Source organism: Spermophilus citellus (genome assembly GCF_964194105.1).
Source record: "Spermophilus citellus genome assembly, chromosome: X".
In the NCBI taxonomy this organism is placed as follows: Eukaryota; Metazoa; Chordata; class Mammalia; order Rodentia; family Sciuridae; genus Spermophilus; species Spermophilus citellus.
The window spans coordinates 70,707,221-70,726,939 of NC_138190.1; the positions used below are offsets into that span (position 1 = coordinate 70,707,221).

The 19,719-nt window shown below is 39.2% G+C and overlaps 1 protein-coding gene across 1 annotated transcript; it reads right to left on the bottom strand.

Annotated features, from left to right (window-relative positions):
- Positions 1-18,220: 18,220 nt before the first annotated feature.
- Positions 18,221-19,096, bottom strand: OTUD6A (OTU deubiquitinase 6A; the record flags this gene model as incomplete). Its single annotated transcript, XM_081277966.1, has 1 exon — positions 18,221-19,096. The coding sequence occupies one exon, from the start codon at positions 19,094-19,096 to the stop codon at positions 18,221-18,223; it is 876 nt and encodes a 291-aa protein (XP_081134092.1).
- Positions 19,097-19,719: the final 623 nt, after the last annotated feature.

Below are 19,719 nucleotides of genomic sequence, written 5' to 3' on the forward strand. Positions count from 1 at the left end.
GAGTTATGAACAGGCTTTGGAGCAAGATTTAACCTGTTTATCACTGAGAGAGGAAGAATAACCCTAGAAATGGTCAGACAAGGATATGGATCTGCTCAACAGCCAGCGGCTTGTCTCATTAATGAGCTTAACATTGCTTTGTTCTCAAAAACTAAGGTATCATAATTTTTATCCAAACCTGTCTGATTACCAAATAAAAAAAGGGTTAAAACGCCTTAGGCATGAGGTTTCTGCTCAGAACAGCAGTTTTTTTCCAGCTCCTTCCAGACCTCAACCAGGACTTAAATTGAATTGCAAATGGAAGAAGCAGACAAACTCAGTAAGAGACAGATCTGAGCACCAGAAAAAAAAAAGTAAAAGTGTCTTTTACCTGAACTTATATTAGACTAAACCAAAAAACAAATTGTATGGTATTTTAGTAATTACAGGCTGGTCATTTTTCTAGGACTCTTGTTTTTTCTTAAATTCCATATTTTTGAGCTCATGATTTCCATTCTATGCACCTAGGTTAATGTTTTTTTCTGATCAATCCGAATTTTTATTCAACTATGGAGTTTTTAAACATCTGTGATATTGCAATGGAGATTCACCTGTGAAAAGCTACAAGGCCTTTACTTTTGTATGTGTGCACACTGTGTATTGTGTTGTCTGTCCATAAGTGTATGGTGTGTGTGTGTGTCCATATGTCATCTACATGATATTAAGGTTGGCATATAAAAATGAGCACTCATAAATTTAAAAAATGAATCCAAATACCTTTAATTCACATGATTTAAAACAGTTCAATTTAAATTGGGTAAACAGATGAAAGTAAAGATGTGTTTAAAATTAAACTTAACTTACAAGTCTCTCTAGGTGGTCAAAGAACTAATAAAGTGTTGATGTCTATAAAATGTCTAATATTCATTGTTTCTAGGACTTTTCTTCAACAAGGAAGAAATGGTTAATACTGTTAAATACATTTATCTGATATCTTAGTAGATCTTACATGGGATTACTCATAAATGTGTTTGTTACACATCTGATTAATTTACAAGGTTAAAATGCTGTTAAATAGGGGCTGGGGATGTGGCTCAGCAGTAGAGCACTCGCCTTGCACATGTGAGGCCCTGGGTTTGATCCTCAGCACCACATAAAAATAAATACATAAATAAAATAAAGGTATTGTGTCCAATTACAATTAAAAAAATAAATATTAAAAACATGCTGTTAAATATAGCATCAAGTACTCTTTACTCCTTGAATTCCATTGGGTAACATTATTGATGTTTTCATAAATTGGTAAATGGAAAACAAAAGGAGTTAAAGTTGCTTTGTCATCACTGAAAAAAGGTTAATAAGAATTTAAAGTTCCAACAGGCATAATTCCTTATACTTGAACATTGTGTTTTCATGAAATAGTAGACAGATGTAATTCTATAATACAAAGGTTATAGAAGATTTCTATGTAAAAAGGCCCAAAAGTTTCAACTGTTCCAATTAAGAGTACTATAAATAACAAAGTATTTCTTTTTATTAAAATGAAATAATTTATCTAAATTCAGAAATTCACAAGGATTATTTAAAAATGTGAATAAAAAAGGGGGTTAACAGATGGGAAGGACGAATTAGAAGGTTCTAGGTATGGAAAACATATTTAATAAAAGAAAAAGAAAGCGTTTCTGGATTAGAAAGTCTCTGTGTGATGAAGTAAATAAGAGGGTTTAAGTAAGTGATAAAGAAGGTCTGTATAAGTTGGTTATATGTATATGTGAAACAATCAGTCAAAGCTATTTAAGATTTTTTTCCCTAAAGTCAAATGTTAATGTACTGATAGAAACCAAATAATCTATATGTAAAAAGGACAATGATTTCTTAAAACATTAATTTACCCATAATTTGTGTTTATTTTGTATTTTTTTTTGAGCAAGAAATCTTGAAGGAATTAAGAATTATACAATTGTGGTTAAACAACAACTGTTATTTGAAATATTGTTATATGTTATTTCTTTAAGATCTAAACTTGATTAATATAAAAACATCAATGTAATTGTGGTACTATTACTCTTCTTTGTATATTAAATGTGTACTTATCTTCCAGGTATATAAGCCTTTAAGGTAGAAGATTTAAAAGAACATTATATCAAGCTGGTGTTCTCCAAACTATAAAATTGTATGATAATTTTGGGCTTATAAGGATGACAAACTTTGTTAGAGATTTATTTATATCATTTAATGTTCTATAACTGGACCTGTTGTCAATAAGATATAAAGTTTTATGTTACTTTTTACACTGGGGTACAATTTAAATGTATTTTTAAAAAATATTTATTCTTTAATTGTGGTTGGACACATTACCTTTATTTCACTTATTTATTTTTATGTGGCGCTGAGGATCAAACCCATGGTCTTGCATGGGTGAGTTGAGTGCTCTACCACTGAGCCAAACACCAGCTCAATTTAAATGTATTTTTAAGTTAATGGGAGCCTAATCTATATAAACATTAATATTGTAAAACACAAAAGTATTTTGCCACTTTTCCACAAAACATTAAAAGCTCTCAGCCTTTCTTTAATTCGTGTTTTAAATGTAGTATCACATTATGTTAGCTAATATTCATGTGAACTCAAGCAACAATATATGTAAACTTTGTAAAATTTTATTTAAAAAACAAAGATCGATTTTAAACTAGAACACTTTACCTAAGATTTATAAAAAGCCCAGCCTTACCTGAGATAAATCTCTGCCTCCCACCTTACTACGGGTCAGAATGACTCCAAAGTAGACCAGACTTCAGTTCATTTAAAGTTGTGTTCAAAGTATTGATTTTTGTTGTTAAGATTACAAGGATCTCAAACAGGGCATATAATATATAACTCAGCCAAAATTCAAGATAGTTATTACACAAACTAAATATGTTTTTACTTATTGATTTTATTTTGTGTTTTCCTTATAAACTGTCTAAATGTTGCCTGTTAATGTTTTACAGAGGTATTGCTTCAAGAACACACAACCTGGGTTAATTTAAGATAATAAGCCACAACCTATAGTACAGATAGGATAGTATAGACCCCAATTAATAGAAAAGGGTAAATGACTGTAAGGTTATAGACATTAAAGCCCAGTATTCTTATTAGTGAGACTGACTTGCTGGATGTTTAAGATCAAGACTTAAAAATTAAAGTTAAATTAAAAGTGTCCCCCCCCCACCCAATATTTGGTTCTTGCCCTCCAAGTCAGTCTGAACCCATGGAACAGGGAAGTTCTCTAAAGAGCTCTGCAACTCTGGGCCATATAACCTCCCAATTAGGGAGATTAATGAGACCACTGGAGAACTGGAAAGCCAATCAGTGTACTTGTTATAAAGAGGAAGGTCATTGGAGAAAGGAGATATCCCTGATGCTTCCAAGGGAAGCCACATAGTCAGCAAGACCTGGAACCATTCTAGTTCAAATGGCACTAGCAGAGCTAAGAAGCTGCTTTCAAGTTCCCCCAAAAGTGACTCCCATGGGAACTCAGCTGACTATTAACAATAGATAGAAGCAAAAGTCAGTTTGACCTGCTTCATCTTAGACACCTAGCAAAATCAGTTAAAGCCCAAACACAGCCATTCCTGGACTTTTAAAAGATAAATAATAGGGGCTGGGGCTATGGCTCAGTGGTAAAGCACTCACCTAGCATGTGCAAGGCTCTGGGTTTGATCCTCAGCACCACATATAAATAAATAAAATAAAGGTATTGTGTCCAACTACAACTAAAAAATAAATATTAAAAAAGATAAATAATAATAGTTAAATGTAACTTAAGATATATACCTTTTGTTAGCCTCCAAAAGAAGTAAGACTGGAGGCTACAAAAGAAAGACTCTTAGGAAGAAATGCCTAATAATGATCAAGTGAAACTGCCAAGTCAAAAGTTTTTGTCAATTTAAGGCCTATAGATCTTTCTAACCTACACAGGTAAGATTGCTATTTGCTAACATGATTATCTAGCCTGAAGTAACAGGAATAAAGGGATCTCTACTAGATACAGAGGTCATATCAGTAATAAAATTTTACAAGATCAGATGACATAAAGTAGCTTAACTATATCTTATGGGGATGGGCTTCTGTGACATTAAAAGTTAAAGTTGTGTTTACATTCCTGATAACTTTGAGGATGTTAAAGATTTACATTCCCAAATAAAGGCCCTATTATGGGGATAGCTTTTCAGCCCTCATATCTCCTGAAAGACTATTGACTTCTATCATCTTCATGATATTCATTGACATGTTCCAGATGTTGCAATGTTTATTCAGTACTCATGTGTTGTTTTTTTGTTGTTATTGTCATTGTTGTTTCTCTCTCATAGAAGCACCCATTCCTAGATGAGTTTACAACCTGTTCTTTCCCAACCAGACTTCGATCCAACCTGACTTCTAAAAGGGAACCACAAACTGCTTGCCTCATCTCACATTGCCCCCTCTCAGCTCCAAAGCAGCCAGAGCATCATCACCACTTTTCCTTACAGCAGTAAAATGTTGCTAAAATTAGAAGGGGGGAATGAAGCCAGAATTAGATAGACAGTATATATAGGTAAATCTAGTCAGGTCAGATCAAGGAGGCCAATTTTGAGTGAGTCCAGGAAGTTGGAGGGCTAATCTTGTTTGGAATTCCTGCCCATGCTCTCAACTCACCCATGCCTGGCTTTCCTTGACCAGATAACAACCCTCCCTAAAACCTTAGCAACCCCTCATAACTTCTGTTGTTGGAATCTCAATTTACTCCATACCTTGAAATGTTAAGCCATGTAGATCATTAACCTGCTATCTGCCTTTGTATTATGCTTTCCAGAATCCTGTTAGCTGTAAGTTCCCAAGACACCCCACTTTGTAACTTTTTGTGCTATAAAACCTTTTTCCTGGAGAGCTGGGCTGCTGTTCTCTAGTCTGGTTTTGGGCGAGACAGCTCCTGGCCAGCTAGCTCTCCCATGTCCACAATATAAGCTTGTTTTAATTTGATTTAAAATTGGAGTCGTTGGTCTTTCCTTTGTGTCATGGGTTCAACACCATCTGAAAGTAGGTATAGTCCACAACCTCATTATTTCCATATGTAAAATAATTTAAAACAAACTAAAAATGAAAACTTCTAGAGAAAAATGTGCATCCTAAATCCCTCTCCCTCACACAAGGCCTATAATCCATTTTGTTACCTTGGTGTTCTATCTTTTGCTCCAAGGGCTGGGTTTTCTTTTCTATTCTTTAAAAAAATTAACTTCTAATGGGGGAATAGGCGATCTGTTTTTAGTTTTGCTAGTGGAAATTTTTATGATGTTAAGCACCATGCAGAAGCCTGTAATTCTCAATATTTCAACTTCAATAGCAAAATGTTATCTCTGATTTACCCTCTAGGAGATGAGAAAATTGTCACCTTTACTCTTTCCCTCCTGATTTGTTGTTCTCCAATTTTTGTCCCTATCTCTTTTATATGGATTATGATTGTTTTTTCACTTCATAGATTTTCTTTCAAGAATTTTGCCTGTCAAAAGTCTCATCTCTAAAAGGCCCAGGCCCATTTTCACAAGTGAATGGATTATTTCAACTTTTAGGAGCAGATAATTCTATGCTATTTAAATATTTTAGAGCAAAAAGAAAAATGTCTCAATTTTTAAGATTTTTACCCTATTTTTAGATAATATATAATTTGTTAAAAATTCAACAATGTAATGAATTAAAAAATGTGGCATAAACACACAATAAAATACTATTCAGCCTTAAAAAAGAAGGAAATTTTGATATGTGCTACCCAAAGAGTTAAGGTTGTACCATCTCAAAATATGCTGAACTGGCTAAACATGGTGGCACATGTCTATAATCCCAGTGACTGAGGAGGCTGAGACAAGAGGATTATAATATCTAGGCCAGCCTTAGTAACTTAGTGAGACCTTGTCTCAAAAAAATAAAAAGGATTGGGGATGTAGCTCAGTGGTAAAGTACCCCTGGGTTCAATCCCCAGTACCAAACCAAAATGCTAAATTGGAATATTGGTTATTTCAAGCTTAAATCACTCAAGGAATACAACTGCAGGAAGGACCATCAGGCTTGTATTTTTCCACAGGGACCAAGCCATAAAGACTCTTTTTGTATACTTTTTATCAGTTCTTCTGTTGATGTGTACGTAGCCTGATTTCATGTCTTAGCTATTGTGCATAGTACCACAATAAACATGAGTATGCAGGTGTCTCTTTGTTATACTGCTTTTATTTCCTTTGGATGTGCTGAGAATTAGGATAGCTGGATCACACAGTAGTCCTATATTTAGGTTTTTGAGGAAACTCCATACTGTTCTCCATAGTTTACTAATTACCTTTTCCACCTATGAGAGTTTCTTTTGCTCCTTGCTAGCATTTGTTATTCTTTTTTTAAGAGAGAGAGAGAGAGAGAGAGAGAGAGAGAGAGAGAGAGAATTTTTTTTTAAAGAGAGAGTGAGAGAGAGAGGGGGACAGAGAGAGAGAGAATTTTAATATTTATTTATTTTTTCTTAGTTCTCGGCGGACACAACATCTTTGTTGGTATGTGGTGCTGAGGATCGAACCCGGGCCGCACGCATGCCAGGCAAGCGCGCTACCGCTTGAGCCACATCCCCAGCCCGAGAATTTTTTTAATATTTAGTTTTCAGCGGACACAACATCTTTGTTTGTATGTGGTGCTGAGGATCGAACCTGGGCCGCACGCATGCCAGGCGAGCGCGCTACGGCATAAAGACTCCTTTTGGAAGGAGTGTCCTCTCCCAAATGTGGGAAAATAGCCTTAATCACCAGTCTTGTAATTATAGCTGTAATGAACCAGAAAAATATAAACTCATTCTGGTAACAGTTTTCTTCAAGTAGTTTTTACATCACTTAGTGACATTCTTAGAATTTACCGTAGTCCAGAGATCCTTTTGTCCTTTCATTCCTTCACAAATTTAGTGTTCTTTGTTTAAAAAGCATAAAAGCTCTTGCTTTGGTCTTTTCTTCAGATCTCAGTCTCTTTTGAAGATCCCTATGTACATGTAAATTTAATTGTATGTTTCTCTCTTGCTAATCAGCATTGTATTAATTTGGTTACTAGTTCCAATCAGATAGTTCACATAAGTACTAAGGAGGTTAGAGGGGATCCCTCTTTCTCCTACACTACAATACAGATAAACCCTCAGAACATTGGGCTTAATTTAACACAGACACAAAAGGACAAATACTGTATAGTTCAATCTGTAAGAAGTACCTACAGTAGTCAAATTCACTGAAACAAAGTGGAATGTTGATTGCCAGGAGCTGGGGAAAGGGACAATTGGGGAACTAGTTATACATGGGACTGAAGTATAAGATCACTTGAACCCAGGATTCAAGATCAGGCTAGGAAACAGGCTACACAACTACAAAAAGGACAGAGAATTTCAATTTGGGAACATGAGAAAGTTTGGGAGATGGATGGTAGTGATGGTTGCACATAATGTGAATGGACTTAATGGCATTGGACTGTACACTTAAAAGCAGTTAATATGCAGAAAGAATGGCCACATTGCCACCTGTCCTGGAGCTTCCAAGCAGCAAGGTTAAAAAGGGAACCCTGGCAGCTTCTCCATTTGCACCATCTCAGGGGCCGTAACTTCACTTACAAAGAGAGGAGACTTCCATTTTTTTTTTAGTTTTTTTTGTTCTTATTAGTTATATATAACAGTAGAATGTATTTTGATATAATATACATATGTGGAGTATAACTTATCATTTTCTCTGGTTGTAAATGACATAGAATTACATTGGTCATGTAATCATATATGCGCAAAGGAAAGTAATGTCTGATTCATTATATTATCATTCCTATTCCCATTCCTCCTCCATTCATTCCTCTTTGTCTAATCTAAAGTACTTCTATTCTTCCCTAACTGCCCCTTATTATGCGTTAGCATTCATATATCAGAGAGAACATTTGGCCTTTAGGTTTTGGGGATTGGCTTATTTCACTTAGCCAAGAATCTCCAGTTCCATCCATTTACCAGCAAATGCCATCATTTCATTTCTCTTTATGACTGAGTAAAATTCCATGTGTATATATACTACACTTTCTTTATCCATTCATCTGTTGATGGGCAACTAGGCTGGTTCCATATTTAGCTATTGTGAATTCCTAATGCTGATTTTAGAAACTATAGGTGGGCTGAGCACAGCGGCACATGCCTGTAATACAAGCAACTCCAGAGTTTGAGGCAGGAAGATCATGGGTTCAAAACCAGCCTCAGGAACTTAGCAAAGCCATAAGCAACTTAGTGAGACTCTTCCCAAAATTAAAAAAATAAAATAAGAAGGGATGGGGAGTGGTTCATTGGTTAAGTGCCCCTGAATTCAAGTCACAATACCCCCCAAAAAGGGGGTGATTTCTCCTATAGACGCTGAGGACAAGCAGTCCCACAGTGAAAATGGAGGTTTTCTTCAAGAGGCTGCTGTCTATATCAAAACACATCAGAAGTAGGGCTGGGGTTGTGGCTCAGTGGTAGAGTGCTTGCCTAGCATGTGTTAAGGCACTGAGTTCAATCCTTAGCCCACATAAAAATAAATAAAATAAAAGTATTTTGTCCATCTACAACTAAAAAAAATTAAAAAACATCAGAAGGAAAGCAACAGACTATAATCCAATCAAAAGTAAAAACAATATTTAAATGTGGTAAAATTTGTCATGTATATTTCACCACAATAAAAAAATTAAACTATATAGTGTAGAAAAGTGAAAGCTGGGGCTGGGGATGTGGCTCAATAGTAGAGCCCTTGCCTAGCATGTGCCAGATGCCGGGTTTGCGAGCGCGCGCGCATACACACACACACACACACACACACACACACAAGTGAAGTCTCATTGTCTTTCTCCTTTCACCCACTCATTTCCACCCTTCTCCCTAGAGGTAATAATTTGGTATTACCAAATATGATTAAGATTTATTTAGTTATTCTTTATTGAAGGTTTTTAGGTTATATCTAGATTTTTACTTTAATAAGCAATGCTATGATAAACATCCTTGAAATAATGTTTTATAATATGTATTATCTGTAGTATAGTACAGCAATAGCTATATGCATTTTATTTTGTAGGGGAAGTTTAAATGTATTTATGTATTCATTCATATGATTCAAGATATGAGAATTTCAGGAGATTATACAGGGGAAAGCTGCCTACCATTTTCCCCCCAGCAACCTGCTTCCTTTTGTCAAAAGCAATCAATTCTAATTTTCAATATCTATCCTATTCATGAGAAACTGTTTATATCTATAAAAACACAAATGATAGTAGTTTATGTACTTTAAATTTGATAGCTATTGCCAGATTACCCTCCAAAGAGTCTTTATTGACCATCAGTAATATTTGAGCATGCCTATTTCTGCATTCCCCTATCAACGCAGCATATTATTCACTTCACTTCTTTACCAATCTGTCTGATGAAAAATGGTATCTCATTTAATTCCTATTTATTTAATCTGTACTATTATGAGTAAAACGATTTTTATTTAAGCTGGGAGACCTCACCTGCTCCCCTCTCCAGGCTTTTCTGCACAAGTCTTTCACCTCTACTCTTCAGCTAGAATGAACAGGAAGACACCCTGTGTTTATTCTCCTTCCTGCCTACACTCTCTCTGAGCTCCTTGCCAAGCCTCCCTGACACAAGTCTGAGGAGGTACGTCCTTTTTCTGTGCTTCCTTCCATCACACATTGGTCATGTTGTTATCTATTTCATTAGATGATCTGCCATCTTCATTAGACAATGAGCAGAGATTGGATTTTTATCTTTCTAAGCTATTGTTTATCATTTTTCTCTTCAGTAAATATGGAATGAATGAATGAATGAATGAAGGGACAGCTAAGATCAGAGAAATAGAGCCATTCTGTATGAATGATCCAAAAAGATTCACTCTCTCATAAAAACGTAATATACGTGGAAGGTAGCACTTCAAATCAATAGTGAAAGGGTGGATTATTCAATAAATAATGTTGGTAACTCGTTACCTATCATAATTTGGGAAAATAAATTTATACCCTTAGCTTATACTCAAGATGGATATGTTAAAGAGAAAGTATTTAAAAACTTGAGCTGGGTGCAGTGGTGCATGCCTGTAATCCCAGTGGTTCCAGAGGCTGAGGGAGGATCTCAAGTTCAAAACCTGCCTCAGCAACATAGTGAGGCCCTAAGAAAATTTGTGAAAACTGATCTCTAAATAAAAAATAAAAAAACAGGCTGAGGAGGTTTCTCAGTGATTACATGCCCCTGGGGTTCAATCTCTGGTACAAAAAAAAAAAAAAAAAAAAAAAAAAAATCAACCCCCCCCCCCCAAAAAAAACCAAAAACAAAATAAATACTTGACATAAAGTATACACAAGTACTGATCCAGTCTCAAGTTGGGGAAGACATTTCTAAGCTGGACATTTCATAAATCATAAAGAAAAGGGTTAATAGATTCCATCACAATTTTAAACTTCAGCATATGTAAGATGATAAGAACAAAATTGAAAAGCTGGGCTGGGGTTGTGGCTCAGTGGTAGAGTGCTTGCCTCACTTGTGTGAGGCACTGGGTTTGATCCTCAGCATCACATAAAAAACAAATAAATAAAAAATAATGGTTACATATTTAAAAATATGTAAGGCTAACATGTATGGAAAAAACTATTTTTTTGAAAAACTATTTTTTAAAATATCCAAATGACAAGTGACCAGATTCATTCATATGGAAGGACCTATTATAAATCCCCAAGACAGGGCTGGGGATGTGGCTCAGGCGGTAGCGCGCTCGCCTGGCATGCGTGCGGCCCGGGTTCGATCCTCAGCACCACATACCAACAAAGATGTTGTGTCCGCCGAGAACTAAGAAATAAAAATTAAAAATTCTCTCTCTCTCTCTCTCTCTCTCTCCTCTCTCACTCTCACTTTAAAAAAAAAATCCCCAAGACATATACCATAGAAAATTAAGGAAAATTTTAGGAACAAGCAATAAATTAAGAAATATTTGTTTCTGTATGAATCAAATGAAAATGCCAATAAATGCATACAGGGATATTCAATCTCATTAGTAATTGATGAAGGGTCAACTAATATTTTTTTCCACCTAGAAATTAGCAGAGATGATAATTTTCTTTTTTTTTAATTTTTTTTTAAAGAGAGTGAGAGAGGAGGGGGGAGAGAGAGAGAGAGAGAGAGAGAGAGAGAGAGAGAGAGAGACAGTTTTTTTAATTTTTTTTTTTTTTTTTTTTTTTTTTTAGTTCTCGGCGGACACAACATCTTTGTTGGTATGTGGTGCTGAGGATGGAACCCGGGCCGCACGCATGCCAGGCGAGCGCGCTACCGCTTGAGCCACATCCCCAGCCCCAGAGATGATAATTTTCAATGTTAGCAACTACATAGGAAAAAAGATTGATTCAACATTTCTGGAGGGCAATTTCCAGTATTATTAAAAGCCTCTCCTTTTGACCTAGATCAATTCTAGAAATCTTATCAAAAGGAAATCATCAGAAAATACAGACAAAGAGTCACTACAAGGATATTACAGTGGCATATTTATAGTAGTGAGAAATTGAAAGCAATCTAAATGTCCAACAATAGAATTGGATAAATAAATTATGGCACATTCATAGGCTATAATGCAGGCATTAAAATCATCATATTGAAGACTGTTTAAGGACACAGGGAAATGATGATAATGTGTTAAGTTTTTTTTAAAAAGCAATTTCAATAGAATGGTAGAATGGTACTAATCTTGTTAAAATGTGTGAGTTGATTATGTTTGTGTAGAAAAATCCTGGAAGAAAAGATACTCTGGCCTTCAGAGTCCCTGTATGCATGCCACCCTGTCCTTAACAGGGCACATTGATGAGCCCTAGTAGAAGTTCTGGTGACAGTAGCTGGCACAGACAGGCCTAGGAGAGATTCTGCCTGCAATGCAAGACCTCCAGGAAGAGGCCAGGTGGCCCCAAAAGTCAACAGACAAAAATCAAGGAGTGACTGTTATCAGAGCTGATATTGTCATGTTCTTGGACTCCTATATGGAGGTTAATGGTAGTTAAAATTCATTGGGCACTTATTAGACATTTTGTGTGCATTTTCATTCAATGCTAACATCCTCAAGAGATACAGCAAAGACAAATAATAATTGCTCCATATTATCAACAAGGAAACTGAAGTGCAGGTTGTGTCTTATTCAAGATCACAATGCTAGGAAGTGGGTGGATGAGCTGAGCTTGAAACCCAGATAGATGTCTGACTCCAGAGCCTACATCTACATACAGGAAGCACCTTATTTTGTTGCTCTGGCAATAAGGGATAAAGTATGATAATGAGTAAAAGAGCTAGGCTGGCAAGCATGCCTGTAATCCCAGTGACTCAGGAGGCTGAGGCAGAAGAATCACAAGTTCAAAGCCAGCCTCAGCAATTTAGTGAGGCTCTAAGCAACTTAGTGAGGCCCTGTCCCAAAACAAAATAAATAAATAAATTTAAAAAAAGGGCTGGGTATGTAGCTCAATGGTAAAGCGCCCCCTAGGTTCAATCCCTGGTACATGAAAAAACAAACAACAAATGAGTAAAAGAAAAACATTAATGATGGGGCTAGGGTTGTAGTTTGCCCAGCATACGTGAGGCATTGGGTTTGATTCTCAGTACCATAAATAAATATATTTTAAAAATAAACGTTCATCAACAACTAAAAATATTTTTTTTAAAAAAACAGTAATGAGTGAAAGTTATTTCTGGAAGAGGATCCCTTTTGAGAATAGTTCCCCACCTCTTTCATACATGAAATCGCACATACAAGTTGCTGTCTTCAGTGACTGTAGTCACTGTTACAGAATGAAAGACTGCAAACTCCTCAATCCCTCATCCTTCCAGATCCCACAGTGAAGATTCCCTCTTGATTTGTGCCCTGGGCATGGTTATGATCTGGTCTAAGTTAACACCTCTTCCTCCTGCTAAAGACAGACTCAGTCAGGGAAGTTGGGACAATTCCAGTAAAATCTTCATGGTTTCTAAGATAGGAACACTTATTTCTCTTGTATTAAGGGGCAATCATATAAAATTGAACTTTACTGTCTTTGATGACTTCTGTTAGAATTACTTGGGCAGCACTAGCACCACCCCTGTAGTAAGGCCCATATTATCCAGGCAGTGCCTTCTTCACAGCTAAGTCCTCATCCCCAGCCAGGTCCCTGTCCCCTGACAGGCAGGCTTTTCTTATACACACCTTTACCCCCTTCCCTTGCCAGGCCACATTTCTCAGCCAGTACCTACTCCTGTAGCAACCCTACATGAACACCCTACCCAGCCTGGTATCCCTCCTGGCATGTGACTCTTGAGAACAGGTAGGACCCTCTTTGGCAACTACGACCTCAATCATGCAGGAACTCTACCAAGCCATGGCTCTACTCTGGTGAGGTCCCCTTCACCCACATATCCCTGTCTCCAGGTGGGGTCCTTGGCCCCACATAATTTTCCTTTCTTAGCCTGTGTTCCCTTGCCCAGTCAGGTATCCCACCCATATCCTGTACCTCCCTCCTCAGCTATGCCCCTTCCTAAACCATGTGGGACCTCCCTCAGTCAGGATCTTTAGAGCCTGGCTGATCCCTTCCCTAGCAGGCCCTTCCTACCAGTTAGGCCCTCTCTCCCAGCCTGCTCTATTAACCCATCTCCAGTCTTTTGTTGCTCTTAGCATTCAAACCTCTCCCACACCAGCTTCCCTTTCCTAGCCTAGCCTCTTTCTCCAGTTAGGCAAAATTTCCCTGCCAGGATCTTCTCACCACTCCCAAGGTCAGCTCCACCCACTGTCTCTGCCAGTCTCCCTTCCTCAGATTGCTCTACCCTCTCAAGCCTCTGCTCCCTTTAAACACTTTGTACAGCCCTATCCCCAGGCTCCTTACCAGCCTACGGCCTTTTCTCCAGATTCTGCTTGTTTTCCAGCTAGATCTCCTTTCCTACTCAGTGTCCTTCCCTGGCCTGGGTTCTTTTTGAAAGCCTATGGTTCCTCCCTCAGCCAGGCACCCTTCAACCAGGCTTTGCCCCTGTAACTGTTAGGGACACTTTTCTCTGACTTCTTACTCTACTAGGTTTCCTTCCCTTGACCAGCTAATTTCTTCCTCTTTGAACATCTCCTTACCTGCACCCTATTTTATTTATTTATTGAGCTACACCCCTATCCCTTTTTAATTTTTTTTTTGTGGTGCTGGGGATCAAACCCAGGGCCTTGTGCATGCAAGGCAAGCGCTCTACAAATTGAGCTATATCCCCAGCCCTATTTTTTTTTTAAATTTTGAGACACAGTCTTGCTAAGTTGCTATGGTTGTCCTCAAACTTGCCATTCTGCCGCCTCAGCCTCCTGAGTCACTGAGATTAACACCATCTTCCCACTTAGGCCTCCTCCTTTACCCTGTGTCCCTGTCCATAGCCTGTCCACTTCCTCTGACTCCTTACCCAGCTAGGTTCCCTTCCTGAGCCTATTCCTTCTGTTCCAGTTTCTTGCCTTGCCACTCTCCTGCTTGGCCCCTCTACCCATCTGGGTCTACATCTCCTAACATCCCCCTACCCTAGTTAGGCTCCCTTCTCCTTCCATGACTTTCTACACCATAGGGCCTTCTCCAGCCTATGTCCCTTGCATGCCTACACCCCTTTCCCCATCCAGACCTAATTCTCCTGCAAGGACCTCCTCTGCTGCCTATGCCTCCCTGCCTGGGCCAGCTTCCTCTTCTCTGCCAGGATCCCTTCCCAAATCATGTCCCATCCCAGATTATTCATTCCAACCTTTCAAGCCTGGTGTTTCCTCTACCAGCCAGGCTCCCTCCTCTGTCCTCCTCCAGACTGACCCTGTTCCCCAGATAATGCCTCTTCCCTAGGAAGGCCCATTCTCTTACCATATCCCTTTCTCAGCAGGTGACCTTTCTGTGCTTGCAGCTTGCCCCAAGCATTTCCCCATTCAGTTGCCACAGACCCTTTCGTTATCTGCTGTACCCTTCCAACCTGGCCTCTTGCCCCAAAGAAATGCCAATTCGCCAGCCTATTTCTCTTTCCATGGTTAGGATCTTTCCCCCTGTCCAGCTCACTTTTCTGCCCAACTAGACCCCTTCCCCAGCAAGGTTCCCCTCTTCTGTCTATGTCTCCTTTCTGAGCTAGCTTTCCCTTCCCAGCCAGGCACTTTTCCCAAGCCCACCCAATCCTAGCCCTGACAAGACTCTACCCAGAATGCAGCCCAGTACCCAGCCAGCTTCCTTTTCCTCTGTAAAACTCCTTTCCTCCTTCCCTCTATAAAACTCACCCCAGCTGGGTCACCTGCCCCTACCAGAAGACCTTCACCAGCCTGTGTCCCTATCCATAACCTGGACCTCTTCCCTTGCCAGGCATCTTCCCTCAGTCAGGCCTTTGCTGTAAGCCTGTGCTCCCAACACCACCAAGCTGTACCTCCTTGTCCATCAAAATCCTCAACAAGACTGAACGCCTCCCCTCCTTTCGTCCGAGATCCCATGCAGGTCTTCTTTAGCCAGGGCCTCCTCATCACTTATGCTTTATTCCTTAGCCTGTGCCCCGAGCCACACCCCCATCCCCAGTTTTTTTTTTTTTTTCTGCAATGCCCTATTCAATCTCTTAGGCTGCCCCTATCTCCAACTTGTACCCACCTTCCTAACCTGTTCTCTTCTCCTGCCTGTGTCCCTTCTGAAGCTTGTCCCCTTTCTTCCCTGGCCCATAATCCCCTCATCAGTATTCCCATCCCTATAAATGGCTCTCTTCTCACAATGTATCTCAATACCAAGTTTTTTTCGGGGATCTCTTCAGAGAGCTGACTAGCTGAAACTCTTCTGTTACTCTTATTTACACAGTAAGGTCTATCTGGCAGGATTTTCATATTTGTATTTTGGGAACACCCAAAAGATACCATAGCATTTTTTAACCTTTATTTTATTTATCCATTATTATGTGGTACCGAGGATGGAACCCAGGGCCTCCCTCACACTCGCCTAGCACTGCTAGGCGAGTGTTCTACCACTGAGCCACAACCTCAGCCCCACCATAGCATTTTTTCCCTGCTGAAATATATCCCTAGAATGACTAGGTTTTGGAAGTGGGGGTTCTTATTCAAACACAGCAATGAGAACATCCTTAACTGAAACAGTTTAATTGTTTACTCAGTGAAACATCAACTCAGGACAGCCTTCCTTCCAGTCCATCATCACTATTGCAGGTACATTTCTCCTCCCAAAAGCCTCACCTGTTTTCCCTCTGCATCTGCTCCTTATTCCCCAGGTTACCATTACTTAAGTATGGATAAAACCCATGTGAACTAAGTTAGCCACACAAAAATAGAGAACCAGGTATTTGTAAATTTAATTTATTTTTTAAACAAGTTGCCTAAATTTTTAAAAAATTAACCTGTAATATTTTAGAACATTTAAAATGCACAGATAATATAAGATTTCAACAACACCACTGAAATGCAGGTTCTGAAGATTAAATTCAAATTTACTGCAAATGATTTCACTTTTACTATTTTTTTGCAAATTCAGAGCATCAACAAATCTCAATCAACAAACCTACATCATTTAACTTTTTTTCCCTCATGGAAATTGTTGATATAACTAGATCAATTACTTTATACTTAAGATATTTTTTTAAATACTTTGTTTTTAAAAATATGAGAAGGCACTAAGTTCATTCTTTCACACTTCATACCAGTTCACATAACAGGGTGAATCTACCTGAATAAGACCGCAGCATTTAATATCTCTAAGAACAAAGAAAATTTACTGGAAGTTAAACTACCTGCTGGTTCATCTCTTTTTACTTCACACTGGTTGAAGAGATAATGAAATGGTTTAAACTACCTGAATAAAATCCAGGTAAATGGATGGAGTTGGAGAATATAATGCTAAGTGAAGTTAGCCAATCCCAAAAAACCAAATGCCGAATGTTTTCTCTGTTTTAAGGATGCTGATTCGTAATGGGGTTCGGGGGGTCATGGGATGAACTCTAGATGAACTCTAGATATAGCAAAGGGGAGAGAGGGGGCAAGGGGGTAAAAAAAGATGGTGGAATGAGATGGACTTCACTACCATAAGTTCATGTATGAAGATGACACGAATGGTGTGAATATACTTTGTATACAAGCAGAGACATAAAAATTTTGCTCTATAAGTGTAATATAAATTGTAATGCATTCTGCTGTCCTGTATAACAAATTAAAATTAAAAAAATAAAATACAAAAGGAAATTAAGTTTAGATTTTTCACATCTTATAATGAGCCACACTATTAAATCTATCTAAATTAACTTTTTATATTTAACACATTTACCTTTTAACAAATGCTATTATTTAGAATTTAGAAAACATTTCAGTAATAAAATTTTTCAGTCCCACAATTTTCAATGAAAAAAATTACTATTGGAACTCTAGTTCATAACCTGAGACATTGTGTCATAGCCCAACATAAACAAAACAAAACCTCAACCCAACAAGAACAGTTGGTGACCATTTTCCCCCCCAAAACAGCAAAAGGTATTCACAAAGGAATGTGATCACATAAACTCCTTTATCTAAGTAACCCAGCAGACACATGGGAAAATCTGAAGATGAGGAACACTCTACTGAACTTATTTATCCCGAGTTAAGAACATGTCAAAACACAAGTTCACACACACACACACACACACACACACACACACACACACGTTGTAGTTGGACACAATGCCTTTTATTTATTTTTAAAAATAATTAAAAAATATTTAGTTGTATGTGGTCACAGCATTTATTTTTATGTTATGCTGAGGATCAAACCCAGCGCCTCACACATGCTAGGTGAGCACTCTACCACCAAGCTATAGCCGCAGCCCCAACAAGTTCCCATTTTTATCCAAAACTCTTTGAAACACTACCAACTCTCAGTAGGAGAGAGAACCAAAGATCTACATGGGCAAAAAGAGTTCAGAGCTTATCAAACTCCTGTCTCTCATGTAGTAAAATCAGACATTCCCTCATCAGTCTCCCATCTCCCACCGCTTGAAGGAATCAATGAAGGAACCACAGGGAGGATAGAAGGCCAAGGGGTAAGCAGCAGTGGGAGGAACCTATTAAGTAAAACGAGGAGTGAAAAAAAAAAAAAGAACCAAATGGAAAAAAATATAAGCCTACTGAGCAGATGAGGCAGCGGCTTCAGCTCTAGCGACTGCGTGGCAGCAATGGCATCCAGAGGGTTCTGTAGCATGTGAAAAGGCCTAGAAGAGTCGAGGAGCTGCACCACCGACAGCGCCAGCCTCGAGTGGCTTCACCGAATTGTAGTGCTCTCCAAGGTTGCAGGCATAGTGTAGATAGACCAAGATGAGTGGTTTCTTCTTGTACTCCTCCCCAATGACGATGATGGGTGAATCGGCCTGGATCACTTCGATGGGCATCTGCAGGATGTGAGACAGGGCTCTCAGCTCCAGCTGGCCTCCCCATGATGAACTGCGTTTGATGTTTTCGCAGTAGCTCATGAAGTCCTCGCGGGTGTAGGTGCCACCCATCTCTGGGTCGCTGAAGAAGGGCAAGAAGTCGTCGACATGTTTCTGCATATACTCAGCAGTGCGGCAGCGCAGGCTCTCCACTGTCATAGAGAACGCCAGCTGATCTTGGATGGCACGGTACATACAGTGGCTATCAGCAGGTATATCCTTCATCTCCAGATTCTTGGATTCAAGAATGGCAGCGACCTTCTTCTCCTCCTCATGACGGAAGCTGGCCATATGCTCCATCTCTGCTTTAGCGATTCTTTCCAGGCTCTCTCTCTCCAAGGCTGCCCTTCTTTCCCGTCTTCTCTGTGCTCTGGAAACTCTGGGAGGTTGGTTCTCGATATCCATCTTGGCCAGATCTTCAGTGATTGAATCAAGATCACTGTTGTCTGGGACGTTCTCTTGGAACCTCTCCAACTCCTGCTGGTGCCTCTGCTCCATCTCGGCCTCAAGGCGGGCCACGTCTAGGAGCAACTGCTTTCTTTTCTTCTTGTCGCTCTTGGGGACGGAGTTTTTCATGCTCTGGATGCGAGCCTGTAGCTCTTTCTTCTCCCGGTGGTGGCGGCGTATCATCCGCTGGTGTTCACTCGGTAAGTCATCCATAGTGTCCTATGGATGGTAACCGTGTGAAGTTGATGGTAGTCACAACCCCCTCAGCCTTCGAGAGCCTTGGCGCTGTGAGCACGAACAGCTCTTTGCGCTTACTTTTATTCACGATCCTCTCTGCTATTGGCCAGTCTCTCTAGGGCTACGCCCCTGAACACATCTCACACTGTGGTTGGCTGTTGGGAAACCCCTACGTACATCTTCAGTAGAACCCGTAGCAACTCCTGCTTCCGGTTTTAACGGAATTCAAAGGTCGTTGGTAAGAAACTGCCTTTACGCAGTACGGGCCGCAGTTGGGCTTGAAGAGCTTTTCTGTGACTTTTACTGCTTATTTGGTTCCCAAGTTTGGACACAGCACAGGCACAGGCCATGCTTGATAACACATTATAAATTCTATGTCATTAGCTGAATGTATTCTGACCCTGGACTTGGCCTTCTCTCAGCCACATTGACCATTTAACCCTTAATCTTTGTGTATCGGAACGAAGACATTTCCTTACATTCCTCGGAACAGTCTCTCCAATTTAAGGCTTAAATCCAACATACTCCATCTCAGTTTAAGAAGGCAACAGCCACTCTCCAAAGAGCTACTCACCGCAAATAAGCAGTTCTCTTTGAGG